General features: G+C 32.5%; 2 protein-coding genes and 3 long non-coding RNA genes across 8 annotated transcripts; 3 read left to right on the forward strand and 2 right to left on the reverse strand.

Moving 5' to 3' along the window:
* Nucleotides 1-3,968: 3,968 nt before the first annotated feature.
* On the reverse strand, nucleotides 3,969-8,832 carry LOC124821089 (cellulose synthase, putative (DUF1644)). Of its 4 annotated transcripts, none has more exons than XM_088116224.1 (4): nucleotides 8,684-8,832; nucleotides 6,998-7,213; nucleotides 4,451-5,644; nucleotides 3,969-4,357 (listed from the first exon to the last, which is right to left on the reverse strand). In XM_088116224.1, the coding sequence occupies exon 3, from the start codon at nucleotides 5,623-5,625 to the stop codon at nucleotides 4,468-4,470; it is 1,158 nt and encodes a 385-aa protein (XP_087972350.1). In that variant the 5' UTR covers nucleotides 5,626-5,644; nucleotides 6,998-7,213; nucleotides 8,684-8,832; the 3' UTR covers nucleotides 3,969-4,357; nucleotides 4,451-4,467. The 4 variants fall into 4 exon arrangements, with proteins under 4 accessions (XP_087972350.1, XP_087972352.1, XP_087972351.1 ...); XM_088116226.1 differs by having other exon boundaries at nucleotides 4,451-5,252; nucleotides 5,358-5,644; nucleotides 6,998-8,817; XM_088116225.1 differs by having other exon boundaries at nucleotides 3,969-4,309; nucleotides 6,998-8,821.
* A 1,452-nt stretch (nucleotides 8,833-10,284) lies between these two features.
* LOC148197599 (uncharacterized) lies at nucleotides 10,285-12,754 on the forward strand. The gene is made up of 2 exons (XR_015786719.1): nucleotides 10,285-10,705; nucleotides 12,561-12,754. It is a non-coding gene; the product is annotated as an uncharacterized LOC148197599 (long non-coding RNA).
* A 1,847-nt stretch (nucleotides 12,755-14,601) lies between these two features.
* On the forward strand, nucleotides 14,602-16,952 carry LOC148197600 (uncharacterized). Its single transcript, XR_015779832.1, has 2 exons — nucleotides 14,602-14,903; nucleotides 16,759-16,952. It is a non-coding gene; the product is annotated as an uncharacterized LOC148197600 (long non-coding RNA).
* Nucleotides 16,953-18,787: 1,835 nt separating this feature from the next.
* LOC148197601 (uncharacterized) lies at nucleotides 18,788-21,143 on the forward strand. Its single transcript, XR_015779810.1, has 2 exons — nucleotides 18,788-19,095; nucleotides 20,950-21,143. It is a non-coding gene; the product is annotated as an uncharacterized LOC148197601 (long non-coding RNA).
* A 4,020-nt stretch (nucleotides 21,144-25,163) lies between these two features.
* On the reverse strand, nucleotides 25,164-26,186 carry LOC148197602 (uncharacterized). The gene has a single exon (XM_088115584.1). It carries the CDS (start codon nucleotides 26,184-26,186, stop codon nucleotides 25,164-25,166), a length of 1,023 nt encoding a protein of 340 aa, XP_087971710.1.
* Between the last annotated feature and the right edge of the window lie 1,754 nt (nucleotides 26,187-27,940).

The following is a 27,940-nucleotide window of genomic DNA, read 5'->3' on the forward strand; positions in this document are numbered from 1 at the left end:
ATGGGGCTTAATGCCTTATTATATATATAAATAACATGATCAAGTGGCACATACTAAGGTTAAACCACTTCAAATTTCATATTAATCAATTAAGAAACAACATGTTTCAGTGCAGCCTCTGCGGCTGTGTTCTTGGCCATACATTTTTGTGTGTCTCTCAGATGTTTGGACCCCATCTTTGAAGTTCCACCAATTGGAGATTTCTTTAATAGGCTACTTTCAAATGAAGGTGGTGCAGAGTTAGCATGGAATTCTACCTTTTTTTGAGACTAAAATGATGAATTGTTTAGCAATCCACTTAATGTTGCTTGAAACAAAAAGCTTCTTGCAATAGGGTAAGAATAAAAGAATGAAACAAGCAACATTAAATGTCATTTGTTTGAACCAAGATTACTTGATCATCTCTTTCTACTTGTCCTTTCAGCTATGCACAAGTATCAATATGCCTTTTAAGGCCTTCCAATATATAAATAATGATAATAGTAATACGTTTTTTTAATATTATTCTCAGCATATTTTTGTTCAGAGATGATATATAGGCACTTTAATATATCATACACTTCATCAAACTTGTGCTCTTTTTTCTATTCTGTTATTCGATATTAGATTTCTGTGAACCCATCTTCTTCTTTCTGTTTTGTTGAATGAAATTTTTGTAGGTTTACCACTTTGGGAATAGAATCACTAAAGAGAAAATGAGACTGACACATCTCTTGGGATCTACATTAATATCAATCAATTATAAAATATGAAAGTGTGTTAAAAGAGAGAAATTTAACCTGATAATCAATACTCACACGAAACATAATCACATTATTTTGATAAAAATTTAACAGCAGATCATATGAAAATTGACTGATACTGCATTAGCTTAAAAGAATGTATTGTTTTTCTTGTTCCTTGAATCCGTATGCTACAATGCGAGGCAAAAGCACCACTTTTGTGCATTTTTTTAGAAAAATTACTTAAAAGGGAGATTCAAAAGATTAAAAAAATTATGAAAAAAAATAAGGTGTATCAAAATGACACGATTTCAAAGTGAATAAGTGGTATGAAGATAACACAATTTTAATTTAAAAATATTTTCAAAGCTGAAATTGCGTTAATTTGATTATTCAGGACATTTTAATTAAAATGATATCATTTTAATACTTATTTAAGTTTAAAATACATTTAACTAATGTTAATTTAAAATTGTTTTGATATAAAGTTGTATATTTTGAAAATTTCACATCAACTAGATAAAGTGACACGATTTATTTATACTATAATTATTTTTTTCAAATTTACTTTATAATTTTTCAAAAAGTTGATTGGATGGTGAGTCATGGAAAACAAATATATGATTGAAGGAAATTATGTGGAGATAATATATGTGCAAGGAGAGAAAAGAAAAGGATAGGGTATATGAGTTTTTAAAAGCAAAGTTGGTGGGAAAAGAGGGAGATAAGATGCATAGAAAGAGTAGTTTATATGGAAAGTGCCGAATATTTGGGGGGGCACATGGAAATAGAACAGAGATTTGGATTAAGAAATAAAATTTGGTTGCACATGCATGGTGCTTGGTGATACCTTTGAAAATCTTGTATATTTATGTATGAAGAGAAAAGTTACTTAGGTATATATATTTTTTGTTGTTGTTGCAGTTAAGCATGTGGGGGCTTGCAGAAGATATTTAGCCAGCGGTGAATTCCTGTGGGTACAAATTGGGGAACCATCAGTGTCACATGGCTGAGCTATGCAACGCACCAGAATTTCCAACTAGAATTTCGGAATTCCTACGCTTCACACTCTCTCTCTCTCTCTCAAACACCTACAAATGCCTTTTCATTAATATCATTTTAAAACAACTTTTACTTAAATGGAGATTTAGTTGCCAATTACTTTTTGACCCTTAAGTCAATAATAAATTACACAAATTAATAGTAAATAGAAAAAGAATATGAATTGGATTGCAACTCTCTATGGTGTGTACAATATATATTTTTAGAACTTTCTTAAGGATAAAATATATGAATTATAATATAAAATTTATTCTTAGGAAGATTTGTTCAATTGACATTATTCCGTAAATAAATTAAAAAATAATTAATTATCATCTAATAAAAAAACTATAAGATATTCCAGTTATATTAAGAGTATCTTTTATACGAGTAAGAATACGTTTCTTGAATTCAAAATTTGAGAAATCTTGTAATCCATAAGTATTGTGTATTTCTTTATTAAATTCGATAATGTATTCTTTATTTCTACAGTGATAAGTATTAAAACTATTCAAATATACTTTTACACAATTATATATATATATATATATATATATATATATATATATATAAATAAATAAAAGACTGACTCATTAAAAATTAAAATATAAATTGGTTGCAATAAATAAGCTTGAATAAGTCGTTATTGTTATATTTGATAAACAGTTTTGTCGGTTATTGACTTATAATAAAATATGTTTGTTTGATCTAAAAATTGAGGCGAGTTAGTCCAAAAATGGTTAAGACGAGTTGGTTTGAATCAATGGTCAAAATGGATTGATCGGGATCGATAGTTGAGATGTGTTAGCCTAGGACGATGGTCAAGCTAAGTCGGTTTAAATCAAAGATTGAGTCAAACTAATTTAACCTCAAGGTTAAGAAATGTGTTTAATAGAACTAAAAGTTTAGTTGAGTTGACTCAAGTTGAATGACTAGTTGAGTCAGTCCATTTCAAAGGTCAATTCAGGTTGACACAAGCCCATGTCAAGTCAGGTTGACCCGTCTCAAATCAAGTCTAATAAACATAGATTTAGATCAAGTTAAGTCAGTTTGAAGTCAAATTGATTCAAATCAGCTTCGGTTGAAAGTAAAATAAGGTGGTCAACCTAGGTTGACACAAGTTAGCCTAAGTCCACATTATTACAAAATGATTTCAATATAGATTTAGTCTAATTTAATTTGAATTGAAAAAAAAATCAACAAATCTAATTTATCTAATTAAAATAAATATGAAGTATAGATCTAATCTATTTTATTGAATCTAGATTAAATTAAAAAAATAATCAATGACCCTTACTCAATATGTTGCCATTCACGTTACTAGTCATGCTATTAATATTCATAAGGACATTCAGAAATTTAAAATTAGCATTTTGTAATGGAGACTAAAAATTGAATTTTAATTTGAGGAAAAAATGTTTTAAGTCTAAAAGTAATATTTGGATGCTTATAATTTTTTAATTTTCATTATTGTTAATATAATTTTACTTGAATTGTTAAATAATATTTCTTTGTACATATATTAAGAGTAAAATTAAATTTGAATCAATTATTAAATAGTTAGCAAAATGAATACATTTTAGTGCTGGGTATAAAATAAAAAACCATTTATATATTATAGAGAAATGAAATAGTTTGAATCACATGGGTGGGGGAGAAATGTAAAAATAATTAAGTGGAGAATAATAAAAATATAAACCTCTAAACGAAAGAGAGGTAAGAAAGTGAACGATTTAAGTGGAATAGGGAGACAATAAGAGATTGGCTAAAACTTGATAAATTGGTAATGTCATCGTAGACAGTTACCAAATATTTTAATTTTTAAATTTTCTTACCACTTTCTAAAATCATTAATGAAAAACATTAGAATTGATATTTTAGAAATAAATTAAAAGGAATCTAAAACATAAACAATATCAATAAAAAAATATTCTTATTCTTTTATTTAATTTATTTATTATTCCGTAACATGGGAAGGCAGCGTTTCAAGGAGGAGAGAAGAGGGGTTGGCCGTACAAAGGAGGTTGAGCCATGTTGAACAGTCAACACATAAATCATTTGATTCCATCACCATTCTGAAACCCTTTGAACACACCCTCCAATGTCTTCCAAATTACACACTTTCTTTTGTCCCTTTCATGCTTTTACTTCCAAAAATAATAACTAGTTTGAAGCATTGCTTCAAACGTGTGACAATGTTTCAGGTGAGGTCACTTGTCTTCATTTTTTTCATTATGTCCCAAAAAACAAAGAAACATCGACCCTTAAAAGAATCACACAATATTCCCCATCTCAAACCAAACGATTTAGTTCAGATAAGGATTGAACAGCAGCATAGGTTCACAGTACGAGTTATTATGCATCATAACTATATTAACAGTGCTACAATCAAGGCTAAATGCATTTTACATCAAACGTGTTTGTGAAAACATCCTTCCGAGATTTTCCTTGTTTCAATGAAACTGGTGTTCAAGGAAACGACTATGATTTATTCTGAACTTCCTGCTTCACCATATTCTTCTGGGTCCCCAAGCTGGAACATAGGTCTGTATGCATGCATTTCCCACCACAACTTTGAATAAATTCAAACAATTCTAATGAAGAAACCAAGTTTTGTAAGTGATGACATATTCAAAACAATTCAAGTAATACAACTTTCTGCCATAAAACTGAACTATAAACATTACCAGGTAAATGATGGCAATCATCGTGGTTGATCTTCATTGGATCTTGTCCGGGTCAAACGTCTTCGCCTCCTTGGGACAGGGGATGGATCTTCAGCTGCGTCACTAAATATCCTAAGATCATCTTCAATGTCGTTTTCATGAAGACCCAGTAAATTCTCACCCCAAAGATATCGCCGGCGTTCAGATGAACGCCGGTGCCTTGTCCATGTACTTGAATGAGCTCTTGGTTCCCTAACTATTTCAATGGTATTATCCATCACTTGAAACAATATGGTGGTCGTTAACCAAGGTCCATTTGCATTGCTGATGTTGCCTTCACGTTCATCTGATAACCTACCAATACCATCTCCATTCTCAAGAACATAGTCTCCAACCAGCACAGCTCCTGGCATTGCAGACTGAATAGCACTCATGATATCTCCGTATTCCCTCTGGCGCTCAAAATTTCGCCAGGCTCTTTCTCTTGTAGGATCAATGTCAGAGGGTCGAGAAGTAGGATGAACTCTCCTTGCATGCCTACGCAGTTCCAGATAATCACCAACAAATGAGCATGAGTCCCTTGAGCAACTTCTCTTCTTCACGTTCAGATAATTTCTAGCCTCTTCATCCACCTCCCAGCTCAATACTGCACCTCGGCACAAAGGGCATTTCAATTTCAATTTTGAGTCAGATGAATTATCTGCATCTAAATCCTCAAGCACAGCCCTGTCCTGCAAGGTCTCAGAATCAGCAGTTTCTAAAATTCCTTCATCATGTTGGTCTAAATGCCTACTTGGATCTTGGGCATCACCCTGTCTTGATCCTTGTGCAAGTCCAACAGACAATAGAGTATTAATTTCATTTGCATGGAGTTCATTAACATCATGCATGTCAGATTGCATAGTAATGTTAATATCAAAACTATTACCAGAATTGTTTGTGTTAACTAAAGAACTGGGTAAATTTTGGTTCTCCTTAGAATTGTCCCTCATTTTTTTAAATCTGTCCAAGCAATTTGAATGTCTATAACTTGTATCACAAATGTAAGATCTGCAGCCCTTCTCATGAGAGCTGCAAAGTAGGAGAACAGCATTATGTGGATGGTCCATGCAGATAGGACATGAAACTTCATCCAGTTCTTTGTGAAGAGCATGGATATCTGAATCACTACATAATCTTCTCTTAACACCAGCCATCTTCTTCGCAAGGTGTTAACTACTCAACATATTGAACCAATTAGAAAAGGATGCAAGTAACCGGACCACATTTTTTTCAATTTTACAAACTTGGATATCATACACACTATTCTTTAACATTAAATTAAAAATAAAATACATGATCAGCAGTAGAAGAGAAATTCTATTAGTCTAGGAACAAGCAAAGAGTTACAATAAAAATGTAACAAACTAAAACTGGATATAATAAAACTCCACACAAATCACTTAAGCTCTGTCTATTGTGAAATGCACAAGAAAAGCAATAACTGACAAGCTTTATGTATAATATTGCTCGGATTTCTAGTCACTGGCTTCCCTCTAATTTCTATGTATTCCTATAGTTTTAGTTCTATTTGCCCTTACCCATTAAAACACGAAAAAGGAACAAAAAAATACAAACGTATAACGTTTTCCTTTTATTACACACAACAGTGAAGCTTATGTACTATTACATCCTTCCTACAAAACATGATAAGAGGATAATGTTTTGATTCTATGTGTGATTTTGAGATTTACATAAACAAGGTATAATCTACATCTGACATTGCAACATGTGAACTCTGAAGGGCATTGATTTATAATTCAAAATGATGTATATCACACCTTTTCCACTGCTCAAAAGTTCAAACTTTACTGACACAAAAGCTGTCATTTGTTTGACTCTATAATTATAAAAGTAAAAAAAGAAAAAAAAAACTGATAAGAAGCACAACTGTTGACAACACAAAATGAAGCATAACTAAAGGATGAGGTAGCCCCATCGTGTAATTACTTCTTCATACATATCCATAGACAACAATATAACAATCTTGGATTCAAAACCAAGCATTTGGCTAGTATTATTAATCATCATTCAAGGTTAATGGCACCTTCGTCATTGGATTCTTTGAACTAAAAGACCTATACTAGAATGGTGTCCTTGCTTCAGACTAAACTAAAAACTAATTTGACAAAGACTGACAATTACTCTTATCTGTTGTAACAACACTTTGTATCCTTTCCCATATGTTACAACTTCCAACATAAGGGACCTTGCTCTAGTGACTATTAACGAAGACTTTCTTGTCAATTGCAAAATCTAGATTCCTCATAGAAGAAAATTAGGTCTACTCATTGTAAAGTTCAGCTTTTCTCATAGAAGAAAACTATGTATAAGAAAAAGAGACTTTAACAGATAAAAATGAATAGAAAAATATTTGCCAATGAAAATAATGAAAAAGGAGATCCATACAAGAAATGAAATGAAACAGTTCAACAAATATGTATTGAGCACAATGCAAAAGGAATTTTTCAGACATTAATAAAGGACATGAGATTAACAATATGATGTATTGTTAGCTTATAAACTTACCAAGGCGATAAGCTCTAGCTATATTCCCTACCAGCTTCTGGCTCAGTTTGTAATTATAAGAACTTTAGGTGACTTCACAAAAGAATCAGAGGGCAATCCCTCAGGCAATGCTCCAAAGTACGATACAAAAAATGAATCAATGTATACAATAATCTTGGACACATGTATAACTAACGAACACTTCTGTACAACAGAATCACCAACAAGCCCCAAAATCTGCGGGTACACCATCAAAAAAAAGAAGAAAAAGACTATGTTCAGCAACACAAGATCTCAATCCAATAAATTTCAATATCAATTAAGTTTAAAATCTAGGAATCGTCAATTAGAAACAGAACTATATATGAACAGAGAAATAAGGACACTTCAATCAAACTGATTCATTAACGCAACACTGGAAGGGAGTTTACTATTCTAACAAGTTTATACCTAGTATGCTAGATCACATTATCAGAAGTCAACATGGATTATGTGATCCAGACTCATCAGTAAATCCCGTTTATTTTTGTTTTGCATCTAAGATCAAACAAGTCAACATGGATTCAACCCAGGAGAACATATGAATGGAACTGACATACTAAAATGTCATATATGGGGGGGAATGAGTTTTTTCTAGTTATTTGAGTAAAACTCAAATGAGCATGCAGGAAAATAAATCAGAAACAAAAACCACTTCAGTGCATTATTGTTACAGAAGCAACACTCCGTATATATCATGATGGTGAGGGACAGAAAAGTTCAGGAAATTACAAAGACATTATCAGGGTTAGTTGTAAATATGCAAGTGAAGGATTACTGCATTGATAATAGCCAAAAAAAGGTAAGGTTAGCAGTGTAGGTAGGAATTCTTCTTATCCAACAACCCAACGTTTCAGTTACTCCGGAAAATCAAATCAAATTTTACACATTCAGGATGTCTATCCCACATACTCTTCAAAAGTCCTAAAGCATGGGAGCAATTAGCACTATTAAGTCATATAATCAATAAAATGGACATGGATCATAACATAGAGTATGAAATTCGATTCATCGCCCGTATATCAAATATTAAGCAGAAACCAATAGAATAAAAATAACATCAAGAAAAATAACAAAATCCCATGCAGAAATATCAAGCAACAAAGTGTTGCTAGTTCACAAGATTCATGAACAACAAGAACCCCTTATTTGCCAAATAAGACATCTATCACAAATTTATATAGATAATCAAACAAACTAGTAATGATTTCCACGCACAAACCTCTGTTTCACAGAAAAGAACAGGGCAATTGCAGAACATTCCAATTGCATGCATCCAAACACCAAATCAATCACAAAAAATTAAAACTAAGAGGAATGAAGAAGCAGAAAGGAATCCCACAGTAGATTGGGGATAACTAAGCACCAATCTCCAAAACCCAATTAAATCCCAAGGAAGGTCATACATGGCCGGCACTAACCACAGATCAACATTTAACCACCGCACCAATGAAAAACAAACCCTAAACCTAACCCCCAAACCCTGAACAAAATTCAATCAACATTAAATTTCAAGATTTTTCTTGGGAAAAATAAAATCCAAAAGAAACACAACACAATTATCAAATTGAGAGAGAAAGATCAAACCCAATTACGATCGACAAAGATAAACTACAGAAACTAAGAAAGAAACATAAAATCGTTAGCAGAAAAAAGGTGGGGATTTACAAAAAAGTTGATTTTTATTTTTTTATTTATTTCCTTCTTCTGGGGTTGGTCTATGCACGAGATCCCATAGATGCAGAGAAGAAACAAGACAAGGAAGAAAATGGAATTCCAAAAACGAGGGCTTTATTATTTAATTATATATATATAAATATATTATTTTATATAATAGAATTGTGACGAACAATGATGAAAATGCCGTGTGCACCTATCAACAAGGATATTGATTCACGGGTTCAAACACATTGGGCTAAATCGTGGGTTTAAATACTCAGCGTAAAAGAAACTTGTAAGATACGTATACGATACGATTACGCCTGTACATACCTGTAAAGGAATACGATTTATTAGGTTTATTTTGTAAATATTTTTATTATAAATACGATTTATTTTAATTTAAAAAATAACTAATTTTAAAAATAACAAATGATTAAATTTTAAAATAATTATTTAAAAGATAATTATGATTATTAATCTAATTTTAACAAATAATTATTTTAAAAGAAATTAAAAAATATATATACACATTAAAAGAAAAACTCCTTTATATAATAGTAAAGATGAAATGAGTATGACAGTAACATTTCAAATGATAATATGAATAAAAATGTTGTGTATAATAAAAATTAATAAAATATTCTTTATATTGGTTATTGTGGAGTTATTGAGATAATTTTTTTTTTGGTTGACGAAAAAAAGCTTCAAGAGATTGATTACTTTCCCTAGTGATAATGGAACTTCTTAATCTTATACTAGCAAACAAATAATAGTTCTATCACGCATATATTTTTAAAATTTTATAAGATAATTTGATTTACGATAAAAAACAATTGAAAATGACAATAGTTATAATAATTATATTTAAAAAAGATAATATTAGAAAACCTCTCTTATGTTTGACATTATTTTTATTTGAATTAGTTATAAACATTATAAAATTATCTTAACTATTGAATTTTTATTTTAGCTTTTATACCTATTTTGATCTCTCGGTAGTTTGTGAGGTGTGTTCAAAATTATCCTACATTTTTTCAGATGTTCATAATTATTCCATATATTGTAAATAAATGTTCAAATTGATTTTTTTTTCTTCTTGAGTTAAAAAACTAACAAAACTTAACCAACCTGTCCAATTTTTTATTACATGGCAAATGTGGTCTAATTGATGTGGCAACGTTAAAAGGTTACTCATTCTCGGAGTAACGCACATTGGATGCTTTGCTATCTGCTCTCTTATTCTTCTTATTCTTAATGGGTTGTTTTGATGGTCAGCTTAAGGTAGGGTTCTACTTCAACGCTTGTCCTCAGGTAGATTTCATTATCTGTGACATTGTTAAAGAAGCTACTCTCGCTCTCTCTGATACCAACATGGCTGTTGTCTTGCTCAAACTTCATTTTCATTACTACTTTGTTGAGGTCTCTCTGCATAATATAATTTTATAAGAAGTGTAAGACCCATAAAAAAAAATTATATATATATATATATATATATATATATATATATTTATAGTAGTAAATTTTAGTATTTTATTAGTAATAATAATTTTAATGGATAGAAAATTGTAAATTTTGGATATAAAATTATAGTAATTTTAGAAGGAGAGGTTCAAATTTTTGGTAACTTATTTAGTAAAATTTTTTAAATGGAATAGTAAAAAGTAAATAGTAAATAGTAAAAAGTAAATAGTAAAAATAAATTTTCAGCATTTAAGATTCCTTAGCATGGAAGAAAGTAGTAGGTAGAAATTAGGATCAGATTTGGTGAGAAAATGATTGAAATATTATTTTTAAATAATATTAAAATAATAAATAATATTAAAATATTAATGAATAGTAAATTTTTTTTTTACTATAAATAGCCATGGGAGGGAAGGGTATTTTGCACCAAGAAAAGAGGAATCAAGTGAGAGCTTGAGAAATAGAGAAGAAAGAGTTAGGGAGAAATTTTTAGTTGCAAGAAGAGTAGAGGTTCTGAAGGGTTTCGGGGAAACAAATTCGGAGCAGGAGATTAAGTCTAGAATAGAGGTAGGGGAGCTAATCCTTCTTGTTTATGATTTTTTATCCATGTTATGATAATGAATATGAGTTATGAGTATGTTAAAATTTTGGTAATGGTAGTTATCTATTCACTTATATAAATTTAGTTTTCATTATTATAATTTCTTATTTTCGAGTTACTGTTGTGAAAATTTTCTATTAATTGTTTTCACCGTTGGATTTAGCTAAAATTTTAGTATGTGAATCCTAAGACCTATTACTAAACTTTGACCGTTCGGATTTGAAAATAGAAGTCTGTACTTGGAGAAATAAATACTGCAAGTTTGAGTAAATTAGTCACCCTATAGTTCTGTTACTAAGTTGTCTCGGTAAAAATATAGATTTCGACCTATTTAACCGTTAGATCAACCTCAAAATTTGATATATGATTCTTAGGACATATTAATACAATTTGACCGATCGGATTTGTAATTGAAGGTCTATGTTTAGAGAAAGAAATTTCGAAAGTGTGAAACAATCGGATGAACACTGTATTGTTGTTCTTAAGCTATCATGGTACAAATTTCATATATATTTCATCTACCGTTAGATTGAGCCCAAAATTTAGTATGTAATTCATAAGACATATTAAGTCATTTTGACCGTTCAGATTTGTAATTAAATGTCTGTGATTAGGGAAATTAGTTTCGCATTTTGAGTATAACCGAAAACCACTTAAAATTCTGCACTTGAGTTACCTCGGTAAAACCTCAATATCTATCTAGTTAACCGTTGGATCAACCTGAAATTTTAATATGTAGTTTATAACAAATAGTGAATTATTGTGACCAATCAGATTTGAAATCGGAGTTACAGATTTAGAGATATTAATTTCGTATCTTCTCAGGGATCTTAATATTGCTTAATTTCTATTTTTTGATATCTATATTAAATTTCGGTGTTAATATTATATGCTGTTGTTTTAAATCTGTAAATAAGAAATTTGTTAAAAACTAGTTGAGGAACGCTTTGGCTAAGGAAAGATTTGGTACTTAAGTTGTCCATTGTGACGCACCTCTCTTTCCTGGAAGTCTACTCGACAAGTTTTTAACTTAAATCCTATTGAACAGATTTTGTACTGTTAAATTATTATGCAATATATGTTGTTGGAATGAAAATGTTTGATTAATTCATGTTATTGTGGTAGATATGAAATTATGAATTATAATTGTGATTTATGCGATAATTGTATTTTATTATACTGCATTTGAATTTATGCATCTGAACATGTTATGAGTAGTATGGGGAGATTTTGTAGGGGTATAATGTGAGTTGAGGAATATTAGTATGGTATGAGTCTTGTGGAGAGATTAAGTAAATGTTATGGTATTTGTGTATATGTTGATGTTGAGGGTCCCGTAGTTGGAGGTTATCCTGATACTCTAATAATCATCTATTCTCAAGTAGAGAGGGATGAATTATGTGGTGAGAGGAGCAGGAGGTCCTGGTCTATGTGCCGGTTTTGGACATAGTGAGGGGATTAACCTTGTGAATGGTATGAAGTATTTTGAAAGTGTATTTGTATATAAAAAAAAAAGAGAGAAAGAAAAAAAAAAGAAGAAGTAGAAGTCATTACAAGTGCATAACCTCCCGTGACCGCTCATCAACTTATCATCCGGATGAGTGTCTATTGGGTATTGTGGTGTCTATTGGGTATTGTGAGACGAGTGTCTAATAGGAATTGTGGTATGAGAGTGTCGAACATAATTATTATATGATGTTTATATCAAGGTAATTATATATGTTTTATAAATGATTTGTTGCATGTTAGCTCACCCTACTTGTTTGTGTTTGTTTTGTTTGGGTATGTGCGATGATCGTATAATTCGTTATACGGGAGCAGATGAAGGAATGTCGTCTGAAACAATACCAAGGAAGAAAGAGATCGAAGAATAAGTTAGAAGAATTCAAGTTATATTTAGGAGTTTATAGTTGAAATCTGAGTTTAAAATATATCAACGGTGAATTTTTAAGTGTGAGATTACGGGATGTTACCGTAAATGTAATGTTACAATATATAAATTATGAATTATCCAATGTGAGAAATTTGGGATGTTACATTAATGGTATCAGAGCAGTTCGTCCTTAGGATGACCTCTGTGTTGTGGGTCTTCCGTGTCTTCTCTGTGAAGAATTGAGTCTAAATGGTATAATTTACCATTTCCTCTAAATCTAGATAGTAGAGTATTGTGTCTAACTACCATGACTTTTACCATAGATGATTTTCCTTTCTTAATTCTGAGGGTTTGAGGAAATATATTAGAATTAGTTAAAGCCTTGATAGGGAGATATAATACTAGAGTTTAAGTTTCAAAGGATGAGTGAAGATGTTGGTGTTTAGAAGTAAATTTTTAGAAGTTTCTAGAACAAAATTAATAGATGAGATATCTTACGTTTCACAAAAAGGAGTTGAGTTCAAAGGCTAGATTAAGAAAAGCTTTGGATAAGCATGAATGTGGCAAGATTTGAGAAATCAGTTTGGTTTAGTATATCAGTAACGTTAGAAGTCAGAAGAGAAGGAAGTATTGATGAGAAACAGAGTGGCATTGTGTGAGATTGGTAACATGGATTGATGTATTAGTGATGATTGGAATCTAAAGAAAGAAAATGGTGGAAGAATTAAAGATAAAGTTTAAAATAAAAAGGGATAGGAATACTGAAGTAGATTAAGAATAAATCAAATATTAGACAAAGAAGAGTAGATGAGAAAGTTTAATAGGAGGAGAAATCTATAAGTTAAGAGAACACGAGGTCTTTAGAGAAGAATGAAGTATTGGAAGGATTCTAAGCTAAATAGATTATTAAAAGGAGATGGTTAGATTTTTTTTTTTAGTAAATGTATTAGAGATAAGATTTGAGAATATATGATTTTGGTATGAGGAGTAGTGGAGAAAATCCAGGTACGAAAATTTTGGCTTTCGACTTATACAAATATTTGGTATTTTAATAGGATTAAAATGTCATGATTTATGGTTGTAAAATTTATTATAGTTAGTGGAGGTAGTGTAGGTTGAATTGACATTATTATGAACATGGCAAGATAAGGAAGAAGAAGAGTTTGGAAATGGATAAAAAGGAGGGTTGCAATACTAATGTGATTAGGGAATTCGGAATAATTAAGAAGTTGTAGATTGTGATTGGAGCAATTTCATCAGGTATAGTTATATGGTAGTATTCAAACCTCAATGGCGATGTAAAGGATGGGTAAAGATTTATATGTCGCACCTTGATCTCTATCCAGTGATGTGTGTGAGTGAACTTGTTTATACTTACTTTTAGTTCGCATAAGATAAAAATTTGAGATTTGGTTAACACTAAATATCCTTGGGATATGGTTTTGATCTCGGGAAACACATTATAATTGAGGTATGTTTAATGGTGGTTTTCATAGGGCTAAAAGTGTCAAGTAAAGGTGTTTTGAAGGTTTATGATTTTAATTTTTCATGAATATATTTCAAATTTGACGTGCTAGAAATTTGATGCACAAAATAAGTAGAGTAAATGAATTTACAAGGAAACTAGGAGATAAGGTGGAATAATCATAACTTTATTTTTATGTCCAATTTTTGAATTTTCGAGGACGAAAATTTTTTTGTGTTGGGGAGAATGTAAGACCCATAAAAAAAATTATATATATATATATATATATATATATATATATATATATTTATAGTAGTAAATTTTAGTATTTTATTAGTAATAATAATTTTAATGGATAGAAAATTGTAAATTTTGGATATAAAATTATAGTAATTTTAGAAGGAGAGGTTCAAATTTTTGGTAACTTATTTAGTAAAATTTTTTAAACGGAATAGTAAAAAGTAAATAGTAAATAGTAAAAAGTAAATAGTAAAAATAAATTTTCAGCATTTAAGATTCCTTAGCATGGAAGAAAGTAGTAGGTAGAAATTAGGATCAGATTTGGTGAGAAAATGATTGAAATATTATTTTTAAATAATATTAAAATAATAAATAATATTAAAATATTAATGAATAGTAAATTTTTTTTACTATAAATAGCCATGGGAGGGAAGGGTATTTTGCACCAAGAAAAGAGGAATCAAGTGAGAGCTTGAGAAATAGAGAAGAAAGAGTTAGGGAGAAATTTTTAGTTGCAAGAAGAGTAGAGGTTCTGAAGGGTTTCGAGGAAACAAATTCGGAGCAGGAGATTAAGTCTAGAATAGAGGTAGGGGAGCTAATCCTTCTTGTTTATGATTTTTTATCCATGTTATGATAATGAATATGAGTTATGAGTATGTTAAAATTTTGGTAATGGTAGTTATCTATTCACTTATATAAATTTAGTTTTCATTATTATAATTTCTTATTTTCGAGTTACTGTTGTGAAAATTTTCTATTAATTGTTTTCACCGTTGGATTTAGCTAAAATTTTAGTATGTGAATCCTAAGACCTATTACTAAACTTTGACCGTTCGGATTTGAAAATAGAAGTCTGTACTTGGAGAAATAAATACTGCAAGTTTGAGTAAATTAGTCACCCTATAGTTCTGTTACTAAGTTGTCTCGGTAAAAATATAGATTTTGACCTATTTAACCGTTAGATCAACCTCAAAATTTGATATATGATTCTTAGGACATATTAATACAATTTGACCGATCGGATTTGTAATTGAAGGTCTATGTTTAGAGAAAGAAATTTCGAAAGTGTGAAACAATCGGATGAACACTGTATTGTTGTTCTTAAGCTATCATGGTACAAATTTCATATATATTTCATCTACCGTTAGATTGAGCCCAAAATTTAGTATGTAATTCATAAGACATATTAAGTCATTTTGACCGTTCAGATTTGTAATTAAATGTCTGTGATTAGGGAAATTAGTTTCGCATTTTGAGTATAACCGAAAACCACTTAAAATTCTGCACTTGAGTTACCTCGGTAAAACCTCAATATCTATCTAGTTAACCGTTGGATCAACCTGAAATTTTAATATGTAGTTTATAACAAATAGTGAATTATTGTGACCAATCAGATTTGAAATCGGAGTTACAGATTTAGAGATATTAATTTCGTATCTTCTCAGGGATCTTAATATTGCTTAATTTCTATTTTTTGATATCTATATTAAATTTCGGTGTTAATATTATATGCTGTTGTTTTAAATCTGTAAATAAGAAATTTGTTAAAAACTAGTTGAGGAACGCTTTGGCTAAGGAAAGATTTGGTACTTAAGTTGTCCATTGTGACGCACCTCTCTTTCCTGGAAGTCTACTCGACAAGTTTTTAACTTAAATCCTATTGAACAGATTTTGTACTGTTAAATTATTATGCAATATATGTTGTTGGAATGAAAATGTTTGATTAATTCATGTTATTGTGGTAGATATGAAATTATGAATTATAATTGTGATTTATGCGATAATTGTATTTTATTATACTGCATTTGAATTTATGCATCTGAACATGTTATGAGTAGTATGGGGAGATTTTGTAGGGGTATAATGTGAGTTGAGGAATATTAGTATGGTATGAGTCTTGTGGAGAGATTAAGTAAATGTTATGGTATTTGTGTATATGTTGATGTTGAGGGTCCCGTAGTTGGAGGTTATCCTGATACTCTAATAATCATCTATTCTCAAGTAGAGAGGGATGAATTATGTGGTGAGAGGAGCAGGAGGTCCTGGTCTATGTGCCGGTTTTGGACATAGTGAGGGGATTAACCTTGTGAATGGTATGAAGTATTTTGAAAGTGTATTTGTATATAAAAAAAAAAGAGAGAAAGAAAAAAAAAAGAAGAAGTAGAAGTCATTACAAGTGCATAACCTCCCGTGACGCCTCATCAACTTATCATCCGGATGAGTGTCTATTGGGTATTGTGGTGTCTATTGGGTATTGTGAGACGAGTGTCTAATAGGAATTGTGGTATGAGAGTGTCGAACATAATTATTATATGATGTTTATATCAAGGTAATTATATATGTTTTATAAATGATTTGTTGCATGTTAGCTCACCCTACTTGTTTGTGTTTGTTTTGTTTGGGTATGTGCGATGATCGTATAATTCGTTATACGGGAGCAGATGAAGGAATGTCGTCTGAAACAATACCAAGGAAGAAAGAGATCGAAGAATAAGTTAGAAGAATTCAAGTTATATTTAGGAGTTTATAGTTGAAATCTGAGTTTAAAATATATCAACGGTGAATTTTTAAGTGTGAGATTACGGGATGTTACCGTAAATGTAATGTTACAATATATAAATTATGAATTATCCAATGTGAGAAATTTGGGATGTTACAAGAAGCAACGAAATGAATTTTAGAATGGTGACATGGTCAATAGCGCGCCCATGTCAACTCTGTGAAGAATTGAGTCTAAATGGTATAATTTACCATTTCCTCTAAATCTAGATAGTAGAGTATTGTGTCTAACTACCATGACTTTTACCATAGATGATTTTCCTTTCTTAATTCTGAGGGTTTGAGGAAATATATTAGAATTAGTTAAAGCCTTGATAGGGAGATATAATACTAGAGTTTAAGTTTCAAAGGATGAGTGAAGATGTTGGTGTTTAGAAGTAAATTTTTAGAAGTTTCTAGAACAAAATTAATAGATGAGATATCTTACGTTTCACAAAAAGGAGTTGAGTTCAAAGGCTAGATTAAGAAAAGCTTTGGATAAGCATGAATGTGGCAAGATTTGAGAAATCAGTTTGGTTTAGTATATCAGTAACGTTAGAAGTCAGAAGAGAAGGAAGTATTGATGAGAAACAGAGTGGCATTGTGTGAGATTGGTAACATGGATTGATGTATTAGTGATGATTGGAATCTAAAGAAAGAAAATGGTGGAAGAATTAAAGATAAAGTTTAAAATAAAAAGGGATAGGAATACTGAAGTAGATTAAGAATAAATCAAATATTAGACAAAGAAGAGTAGATGAGAAAGTTTAATAGGAGGAGAAATCTATAAGTTAAGAGAACACGAGGTCTTTAGAGAAGAATGAAGTATTGGAAGGATTCTAAGCTAAATAGATTATTAAAAGGAGATGGTTAGATTTTTTTTTTTAGTAAATGTATTAGAGATAAGATTTGAGAATATATGATTTTGGTATGAGGAGTAGTGGAGAAAATCCAGGTACGAAAATTTTGGCTTTCGACTTATACAAATATTTGGTATTTTAATAGGATTAAAATGTCATGATTTATGGTTGTAAAATTTATTATAGTTAGTGGAGGTAGTGTAGGTTGAATTGACATTATTATGAACATGGCAAGATAAGGAAGAAGAAGAGTTTGGAAATGGATAAAAAGGAGGGTTGCAATACTAATGTGATTAGGGAATTCGGAATAATTAAGAAGTTGTAGATTGTGATTGGAGCAATTTCATCAGGTATAGTTATATGGTAGTATTCAAACCTCAATGGCGATGTAAAGGATGGGTAAAGATTTATATGTCGCACCTTGATCTCTATCCAGTGATGTGTGTGAGTGAACTTGTTTATACTTACTTTTAGTTCGCATAAGATAAAAATTTGAGATTTGGTTAACACTAAATATCCTTGGGATATGGTTTTGATCTCGGGAAACACATTATAATTGAGGTATGTTTAATGGTGGTTTTCATAGGGCTAAAAGTGTCAAGTAAAGGTGTTTTGAAGGTTTATGATTTTAATTTTTCATGAATATATTTCAAATTTGACGTGCTAGAAATTTGATGCACAAAATAAGTAGAGTAAATGAATTTACAAGGAAACTAGGAGATAAGGTGGAATAATCATAACTTTATTTTTATGTCCAATTTTTGAATTTTCGAGGACGAAAATTTTTTTGTGTTGGGGAGAATGTAAGACCCATAAAAAAAAATTATATATATATATATATATATATATATATATATATATTATAGTAGTAAATTTTAGTATTTTATTAGTAATAATAATTTTAATGGATAGAAAATTGTAAATTTTGGATATAAAATTATAGTAATTTTAGAAGGAGAGGTTCAAATTTTTGGTAACTTATTTAGTAAAATTTTTTAAACGGAATAGTAAAAAGTAAATAGTAAATAGTAAAAAGTAAATAGTAAAAATAAATTTTCAGCATTTAAGATTCCTTAGCATGGAAGAAAGTAGTAGGTAGAAATTAGGATCAGATTTGGTGAGAAAATGATTGAAATATTATTTTTAAATAATATTAAAATAATAAATAATATTAAAATATTAATGAATAGTAAATTTTTTTTTACTATAAATAGCCATGGGAGGGAAGGGTATTTTGCACCAAGAAAAGAGGAATCAAGTGAGAGCTTGAGAAATAGAGAAGAAAGAGTTAGGGAGAAATTTTTAGTTGCAAGAAGAGTAGAGGTTCTGAAGGGTTTCGAGGAAACAAATTCGGAGCAGGAGATTAAGTCTAGAATAGAGGTAGGGGAGCTAATCCTTCTTGTTTATGATTTTTTATCCATGTTATGATAATGAATATGAGTTATGAGTATGTTAAAATTTTGGTAATGGTAGTTATCTATTCACTTATATAAATTTAGTTTTCATTATTATAATTTCTTATTTTCGAGTTACTGTTGTGAAAATTTTCTATTAATTGTTTTCACCGTTGGATTTAGCTAAAATTTTAGTATGTGAATCCTAAGACCTATTACTAAACTTTGACCGTTCGGATTTGAAAATAGAAGTCTGTACTTGGAGAAATAAATACTGCAAGTTTGAGTAAATTAGTCACCCTATAGTTCTGTTACTAAGTTGTCTCGGTAAAAATATAGATTTTGACCTATTTAACCGTTAGATCAACCTCAAAATTTGATATATGATTCTTAGGACATATTAATACAATTTGACCGATCGGATTTGTAATTGAAGGTCTATGTTTAGAGAAAGAAATTTCGAAAGTGTGAAACAATCGGATGAACACTGTATTGTTGTTCTTAAGCTATCATGGTACAAATTTCATATATATTTCATCTACCGTTAGATTGAGCCCAAAATTTAGTATGTAATTCATAAGACATATTAAGTCATTTTGACCGTTCAGATTTGTAATTAAATGTCTGTGATTAGGGAAATTAGTTTCGCATTTTGAGTATAACCGAAAACCACTTAAAATTCTGCACTTGAGTTACCTCGGTAAAACCTCAATATCTATCTAGTTAACCGTTGGATCAACCTGAAATTTTAATATGTAGTTTATAACAAATAGTGAATTATTGTGACCAATCAGATTTGAAATCGGAGTTACAGATTTAGAGATATTAATTTCGTATCTTCTCAGGGATCTTAATATTGCTTAATTTCTATTTTTTGATATCTATATTAAATTTCGGTGTTAATATTATATGTTGTTGTTTTAAATCTGTAAATAAGAAATTTGTTAAAAACTAGTTGAGGAACGCTTTGGCTAAGGAAAGATTTGGTACTTAAGTTGTCCATTGTGACGCACCTCTCTTTCCTGGAAGTCTACTCGACAAGTTTTTAACTTAAATCCTATTGAACAGATTTTGTACTGTTAAATTATTATGCAATATATGTTGTTGGAATGAAAATGTTTGATTAATTCATGTTATTGTGGTAGATATGAAATTATGAATTATAATTGTGATTTATGCGATAATTGTATTTTATTATACTGCATTTGAATTTATGCATCTGAACATGTTATGAGTAGTATGGGGAGATTTTGTAGGGGTATAATGTGAGTTGAGGAATATTAGTATGGTATGAGTCTTGTGGAGAGATTAAGTAAATGTTATGGTATTTGTGTATATGTTGATGTTGAGGGTCCCGTAGTTGGAGGTTATCCTGATACTCTAATAATCATCTATTCTCAAGTAGAGAGGGATGAATTATGTGGTGAGAGGAGCAGGAGGTCCTGGTCTATGTGCCGGTTTTGGACATAGTGAGGGGATTAACCTTGTGAATGGTATGAAGTATTTTGAAAGTGTATTTGTATATAAAAAAAAAAGAGAGAAAGAAAAAAAAAGAAGAAGTAGAAGTCATTACAAGTGCATAACCTCCCGTGACCGCTCATCAACTTATCATCCGGATGAGTGTCTATTGGGTATTGTGGTGTCTATTGGGTATTGTGAGACGAGTGTCTAATAGGAATTGTGGTATGAGAGTGTCGAACATAATTATTATATGATGTTTATATCAAGGTAATTATATATGTTTTATAAATGATTTGTTGCATGTTAGCTCACCCTACTTGTTTGTGTTTGTTTTGTTTGGGTATGTGCGATGATCGTATAATTCGTTATACGGGAGCAGATGAAGGAATGTCGTCTGAAACAATACCAAGGAAGAAAGAGATCGAAGAATAAGTTAGAAGAATTCAAGTTATATTTAGGAGTTTATAGTTGAAATCTGAGTTTAAAATATATCAACGGTGAATTTTTAAGTGTGAGATTACGGGATGTTACCGTAAATGTAATGTTACAATATATAAATTATGAATTATCCAATGTGAGAAATTTGGGATGTTACAAGAAGCAACGAAATGAATTTTAGAATGGGTGACATGGTCAATAGCGCGCCCATGTCAAGAATCCAAGAAGTATTACCTGATTGTGATTCCTTTGGAGATGATTCTCACTTATAACTATGTATTTGGTTGATGTTATGATTGGAAGAATCATGTAAAAGATTCAACAGCTTCTGGACTTGTGCAAGAGTGAAAGGATTGTTACCTTTAACAGAAACCATGACAGTAAAAATTGGAAGAAAGGAAATCTGCATAAAACTCAGTCTATTCATTCTCAAAATGATTACATCATATATATTCAGTGCAAAAGGAAAAAGGTGTGACCTAAAATCTTGAAGGGTAAAAGCATATTTTTGTACTACCTATTGACAGCTCATTGTTGTTCTAGAATGTCCGCTAATAACAGAAAAGATTCCTCTACTATGCTACCATTCTGTTATTGATTACGTGGTATTCAAACCAGAATTATATGGTTTTTCTATTAGCCCCCCACAAGCTGGAGGTGCAAAAATGTTGTGCAATTGTAGCTTGGATAAGTTTAGCTTGAAGGAATGTGGAGGTAAGGCTTTTGTGAAAATATCCGCGAGCTGGTTGGCAGAAGGAACAGGGAGTAGTTTCATCAAGCCTTCTTGGGATTTTTCACGCACAATGTGACAGTCTATATCCAGGTGTTTCGTTCTTTCATGGAATACGGGATTGGCAGCAATGTGAAGGGCACTGTTATTGTCACAGTAAAGCAGAGAAATCTGAGAGGGGAAAATATGGAGATCTTTGAGCAAATAAATGATCCATTATAACTCGCAAGTAGCGGAAGCGAGGGCTCTATATTCAGCCTCGGAGGATGATCGCGACACAGTGGTTTGTTTCTTGGTTTTCCATGAGATAAGAGAGCTTCCAATAAAAAAACAATAACCCGTGATGGAACGTCTTGAATCCACACAGGTGGCCCAATCAGCATCACTAAAACCAGAGACATGAGTAGGACAAATTCTAGGGAAGAATAGACCTGTACCTGGGCAACCTTTAAGGTAACGAAGAACATGCATGGCTGCAGCATGATGAGCTTTGGTGGGCTTGGACATGAATTGACTCAGTTGTTGTGTTACAAAAACAATGTCAGGGCGAGTATTTGTCAAATAAATCAATCGGCCGACAAGGCACCTATATGGCAAGGGATCATCAAGATAGCCAGAAGCATCATTGCGAAGCCTAAGAGTACTGTCCATTGGAGTGGAAGAGGGTTTGCAGCCAAGCATTCCTGAATCCATAAGCAAGTCTAAGTAGTACTTGCGTTGACAAAGTGAAATCCCCTTTGAAGAGTGAGCCACTTCAATTCCTAGAAAGTACTTGAGCTTTCCTAAATCCTTGATATGAAAATTGCTGTGAAGGATCTGTTTAATGTGGTTGATTTCTTGGACAGAGTTACCAGTTAGCACAATATCATCCACATATATTATCAAGGCAGTAAAAACTGAACCATGCTTTTTGGTGAAGAGACTATGGTCAGCATGAGCTTGTTTATAACCATATATTAGCAACAAATTAGATAACTTTTCATACCATTTCCTACTTGATTGCTTCAGCCCATAGAGGGATTTGCGCAATTTGCAGCTTTGACCAGAACGGTATCCTGATAATCCCGGTGGCATCTCCATGTAGACATCCTCCACAAGGTCTCCATGTAGGAAAGCATTACTGACATCTAATTGTTGGATGTGTCAATCGTTGATAGAAGCTAGGGCAAGGATTATACGAACAGTGGTCATTTTGACGACTGGGGAGAATGTTTCGAAATAATCGATGCCTTCAATTTGTGAATATCCCTTTGCTACCAATCGCGCTTTGTAGCGCTCTATGCTTCCATCGGGTAACCTCTTGATTTTGTATACCCACTTGCAACCTATGGGTCGAACAGAGGGAGGAGTTTCAACCACATCCCAAGTATGATTCAACTCGAGGGCTTTGATCTCACATTGCATGGCGTCACGCCAACACTGTAGCTTCACTGCTTCATAGAAACTGGCGGGTTCACACTCAGAAGATATGGCCATGAGAAAACGATGATGTGAAGGGGAGACATTGGTGTATGAGATAAAACTTTGAATCGGATGTGAACATCTTGTGGATGATTGTGCAGACTCAAGGGAAGGAAGCTTGTATTGATATTCGGAAAGGTATGGAGGAGGATGGGTGTCACGTTTTGAACGGCGCGGTGGTGGGACATCAATTGGGGTTGGTGTGTGGCGGGTTTGGATTTCTGGTGAAATGGAATTAGGGTTGGAGGTTGTGGTTTCAGGAAAAAGGGAGAAACTTTGTTCTGGTAAAGATGAAGACGTGTTTGGGTTGGGGCGATGAGTTTCTGGGGCTTTTTCTTGTGGTGTGGATTGAGAATCTGGGTTTGGTTCTATGGTTAAGGTATGTTGGGTTATAAGTGTAGGGAGTGAGGGAGAAGTGTGGAAAGGAAAAACTGTTTCATGGAAAATAACGTTTCTAGAAATGAAAATTTCTCTTGTATTAATGTCTAGAATAACATATCCTTTTGTGCCATTTTGTAAACCCAAAGAAACACCTTTTCTAGATCGAGGTTCAAATTTATGAATTTGATTGTGAGTGGATGCATAACATAAACAACCAAAGATTTTGATCATTGAAAAATCAGGCCGAACTTTATTTAGAAGTTCAAAAGGTGTTTTATATGAAATGATGGGTGAGAGAACACGGTTAGTGATAAAAACAACATGTTTGATAGCATAGGACCAAAAATTTGATGGGATTTTGGATTGAAACATGAGGGCCCTAGCAACATTGATAATATGCTGGTGTTTGCGTTCCACTCTCCCATTTTGTTGAGGTGTGTAAACACAACTAGTTTGATGTATAATTCCTTTAGAATTGAAAAGGTCTTTTAGAAAAAATTCCGGTCCATTATCGGATCGGATACATTTAATTGTGGTTTCAAATTGATTTTCAACTAAGTTGATATAATTTTGTATATGCATTCTCACTTCACTTTTTGATTTTAATAGAACAACCCATGTATATCTACTAAAATCATCAAGTATAGTGAGAAAATACTTGTGCCCATGAATAGATGTTTTGGAAAAGGGGCCCCAAATATCCATATGAATCAATTCAAAAATTTTAGAACATCTACTAGAGCTAGGAGAATAAGGCAATTTCTTTTGTTTAGCTAAATGACAAATGTCACAGATTTCATGAGAATCCTTTGAAATAAAAGGAAATTGTTGATTCAAGACATTAAGACGGCTACTAGATAAGTGTCCTAATCTAAAATGCCAAAGGTTGGAGTTATTGATGGTGGTGGTAGTATTGTTGGTAGATGGGCTTCTTTCCTTTCCGATTGTCAAATGAAAAAGTCCTTCCTTTAAGTTAGCTGAACCAATCATCTTCAATGTGTTCATGTCCTGTATTTGACAAAGAATATTAGAGAACTCATTTGAAAAAATTATACGGCAAGGAACAGTAGTTAATAATTTAGGAAGAGATAATAAATTAAAAATAAAATTTGGAACAAGAAGAACATCATGAATAATGAAATCCGGAGAAAATTGTATGCTTCCAGATATATGGGCCTGAACAGTAGACCCATTTGGTAGATTGATGTTTAATGGCTGGATTTCAGAATACTAAAAAAAGTGATCTAATGAATTTGTGATGTGATCGGTGGCTCCGGAATCAATTACCCATGGTGTGGTGTGTGAAAAATTATTGAGTGTATGTGCGGTGTTAATGGAAATAAACCTACTGTCAAGACCATAGTTGTGAGATTGGTTTAGGTTTGAGTGAGTGAGATTGGCCCTTGAAGGGATTTCTGAGTTTCCCCCACCAGATCCAGAAGCTTTGTTAAGAAGGCTCATTAGTTGTTGGAATTGGGCTGTAGTAATGTGAAGACCTTGGCCCAGAGTTGAAACATCTTTTCTTTCTCCTTCATGAATTAGGGCCGGTGCAGCATCTGAAGAGGAAGATGCAGTAACATTATTCACGTTGCCTCCGACGGTTGCGCCGCTGCTACCAAAGGTGTTTCTGTTATTGAAAGGGCGTGGTTTTCCTGGATATTTGGGATGTCCAGGGGATAGCCAAATTTGGTATAACACACATCACTGCTATGTCCAACACGATCACAATGGGTGCACTTTGTCGGGTTGATGTTGTTTTTCTGGAAGCACGAATCAATGGTGTGTCCGAGGCGGCCACAAAATTCACATTTGCGAGTTGGTTTTGTCCCCCCTTGCTGTGGATGGCCTCGACCTTTACCAGAGATGACATTGATGAAGGGATTGGTTTCCATGGGAGAAGATGGGTGATGCTGTTGGCGCTCATGTTGGATGATCATGGAGAAAACACGATTAGCAGAGGGAAGAGGGTCAAGTAATAAGATTTGTGAGCGAACCATGGCAAATCGATCGTCGAGCCCTTTCAGAAAGCGGATAATGAAGTCCTGTGAATGGTAGGTGCGAGCAGAGCAAGAACAAGGGGTCAGAGTTCGGTAGTTGTCCAACTCTTCCCAGAGTGATTTTAGATGGGTGTAGAAGTCGGTGACGGAGAGTGCACCTTGTTTGAGAAAATAGATTTCTTCCTGTAACTCAGCGACTCGAAGCAAATCTCCTTGAGAAAAACGCTCGCGAAGATCAGTCCAGACATCAATAGCTCGTTTAAAAAACACAACACTTTGAGCTATTGAAGGAGAAAGGGAATTGAGGATCCATGACATTAACAGAGTGTTACATCTTTCCCAAGAGGGGTGTAAGGGATCAGTGGGTGCTGGGATGGGGATGTTGCCATTGAGGAAACCCATCTTGTTTTTAGAGATGAGGGCCATGCGGAAGGAACGAGACCATGACTGGAAGTTGTTGGCCGAAAGAGGTGGGGAGACCACAACAGATGAAGGGCTCTCACTTGGATGTATGTAGAAGGGGCTAGAAGGATTTTGGTTGGGATCAATAAAGAGAGGAGGAGGTAGAATATTTTCGTCCTCATTTCCAGAGGAGCCTGAATCGGCCATGAAAGAGGTAAGCTAGAAAAAGCTTGAACCTTTAGATGGCTCTTGATACCATAACAGAAACCATGACAGTAAAAATTGGAAGAAAGGAAATCTGCATAAAACTCAGTCTATTCATTCTCAAAATGATTACATCATATATATTCAATGCAAAAGGAAAAAGGTGTGACCTAAAATCTTGAAGGGTAAAAGCATATTTTTGTACTACCTATTGACAGCTCATTGTTGTTCTAGAATGTCCACTAATAACAGAAAAGATTCCTCTGCTATGCTACCATTCTGTTATTGATTACGTGGTATTCAAACCAGAATTATATGGTTTTTCTATTAACCTTGACTATTACCTTTCTTTAAATCTTTATTATTAGAAATATCTCTTGCTCTTAGATTATAAGTTTACTCACTTTTTCTTTACAGCTGCACAGAATATCACAAATGCAATCTGGTACTGCTCTTAGAGACTCAAGCTCTTCCTATAGAGTCTTGAGATCAGTATAGAACTGGCAGACGCTTCTTTCTCCTTGCTTCATGTTCTTTCACAATTTGATGTTAAATTTTGACTATAATCATGTTGCAATATTGTATGTAATGAATCAAAAGTAATATTGGCCAATTGAAAAAGGTTGTAATGTTATGAATTGCCCCCGGGAATGAGGTAACACTACTAAAACAGTCATAGAAAAAAGTTGTATGTTTCTGGAAAAAATTGAGTAATGAAAAAAAGTTGTATCTTTTTGTGTTGTGTTAACCTTAAAGAGGCACCTGAAATTATAGGCAATCTTATACATCTTCGGTTTTTAGACCTTTCAAATATTGGAATTCCAAAACTGTCTGACACAATGTGTTTACTATGTAACTTACAAACATTGAAGCTGAACAGTTTGACAAAGATGTCAATGCATACAGGAAAACTGAAGAATCTTGAAATATTCACGAGTCCTTTCAATGTTGGCAAAAATAGTGAGCTATGTATCCAATAGTTAGGAGAACTCAGTCTGCACGGTGATCTATTAATTAAGGATCTACAGAATATTGTGAATCTCATGAATGCATTGGTAGCAAATTTGAAGAGTAAAACATGTCTGGTACTGTTAGATTTGCATTGGGATTTGGAGCAGAACCTTGTGAATTTCATGAATGAAAGAGAAATACTTGAGAATTTACAGCCTTCCAAACATTAAGAGGAGTTGTCAATCAGTGACTATGGTGGGATACAATTTCCACATTGGTTATCTGATAATTCATTATCGAATCTGGTGTCCTTAAGCTTATCAATTGCAAACATTGCCTGTTATTGCCTTCCCTCAAATTCTTGACATTTCTTAAGCTCTTGACAATTAGTGGGCATGACTGGATACAGACGATAGATGCATATTTTTACAGGAATAGTTGTTCTGCATTTGCATCCTTGCAAACGTTAAGCTTTGCTGATATGAAGGAATGTGAAGAATGGCAATGTAGGACAAGTGATTTTCCAAGTCTTCAAAGTCTTTCTATGACTAATTGTCCCAAGTTGAAAGGGCACTTACCAAAACAACTTTTTAATTTAAGGAAACTAATTAACAACTTGTGGCTCTTGCTCCCAGGATCGTAGAAATTTGTGAATTACAACTGCGAGACTGTGGAAAGCTACAAATTGATTATAATCCAATTACATTAAAAAGGCTCCACACTAAAGGTGACAACATGGAGGCATCATTTTGTATCTTTTTGCTTGACTGATTTAAATTTTTAGGATACCTGCATCATTATAAAAA

This window comes from Vigna umbellata, chromosome 5, assembly GCF_029865625.1.
Source record: "Vigna umbellata cultivar VRB3 chromosome 5, Vumbellata_1.0, whole genome shotgun sequence".
Taxonomy (NCBI): domain Eukaryota; kingdom Viridiplantae; phylum Streptophyta; class Magnoliopsida; order Fabales; family Fabaceae; genus Vigna; species Vigna umbellata.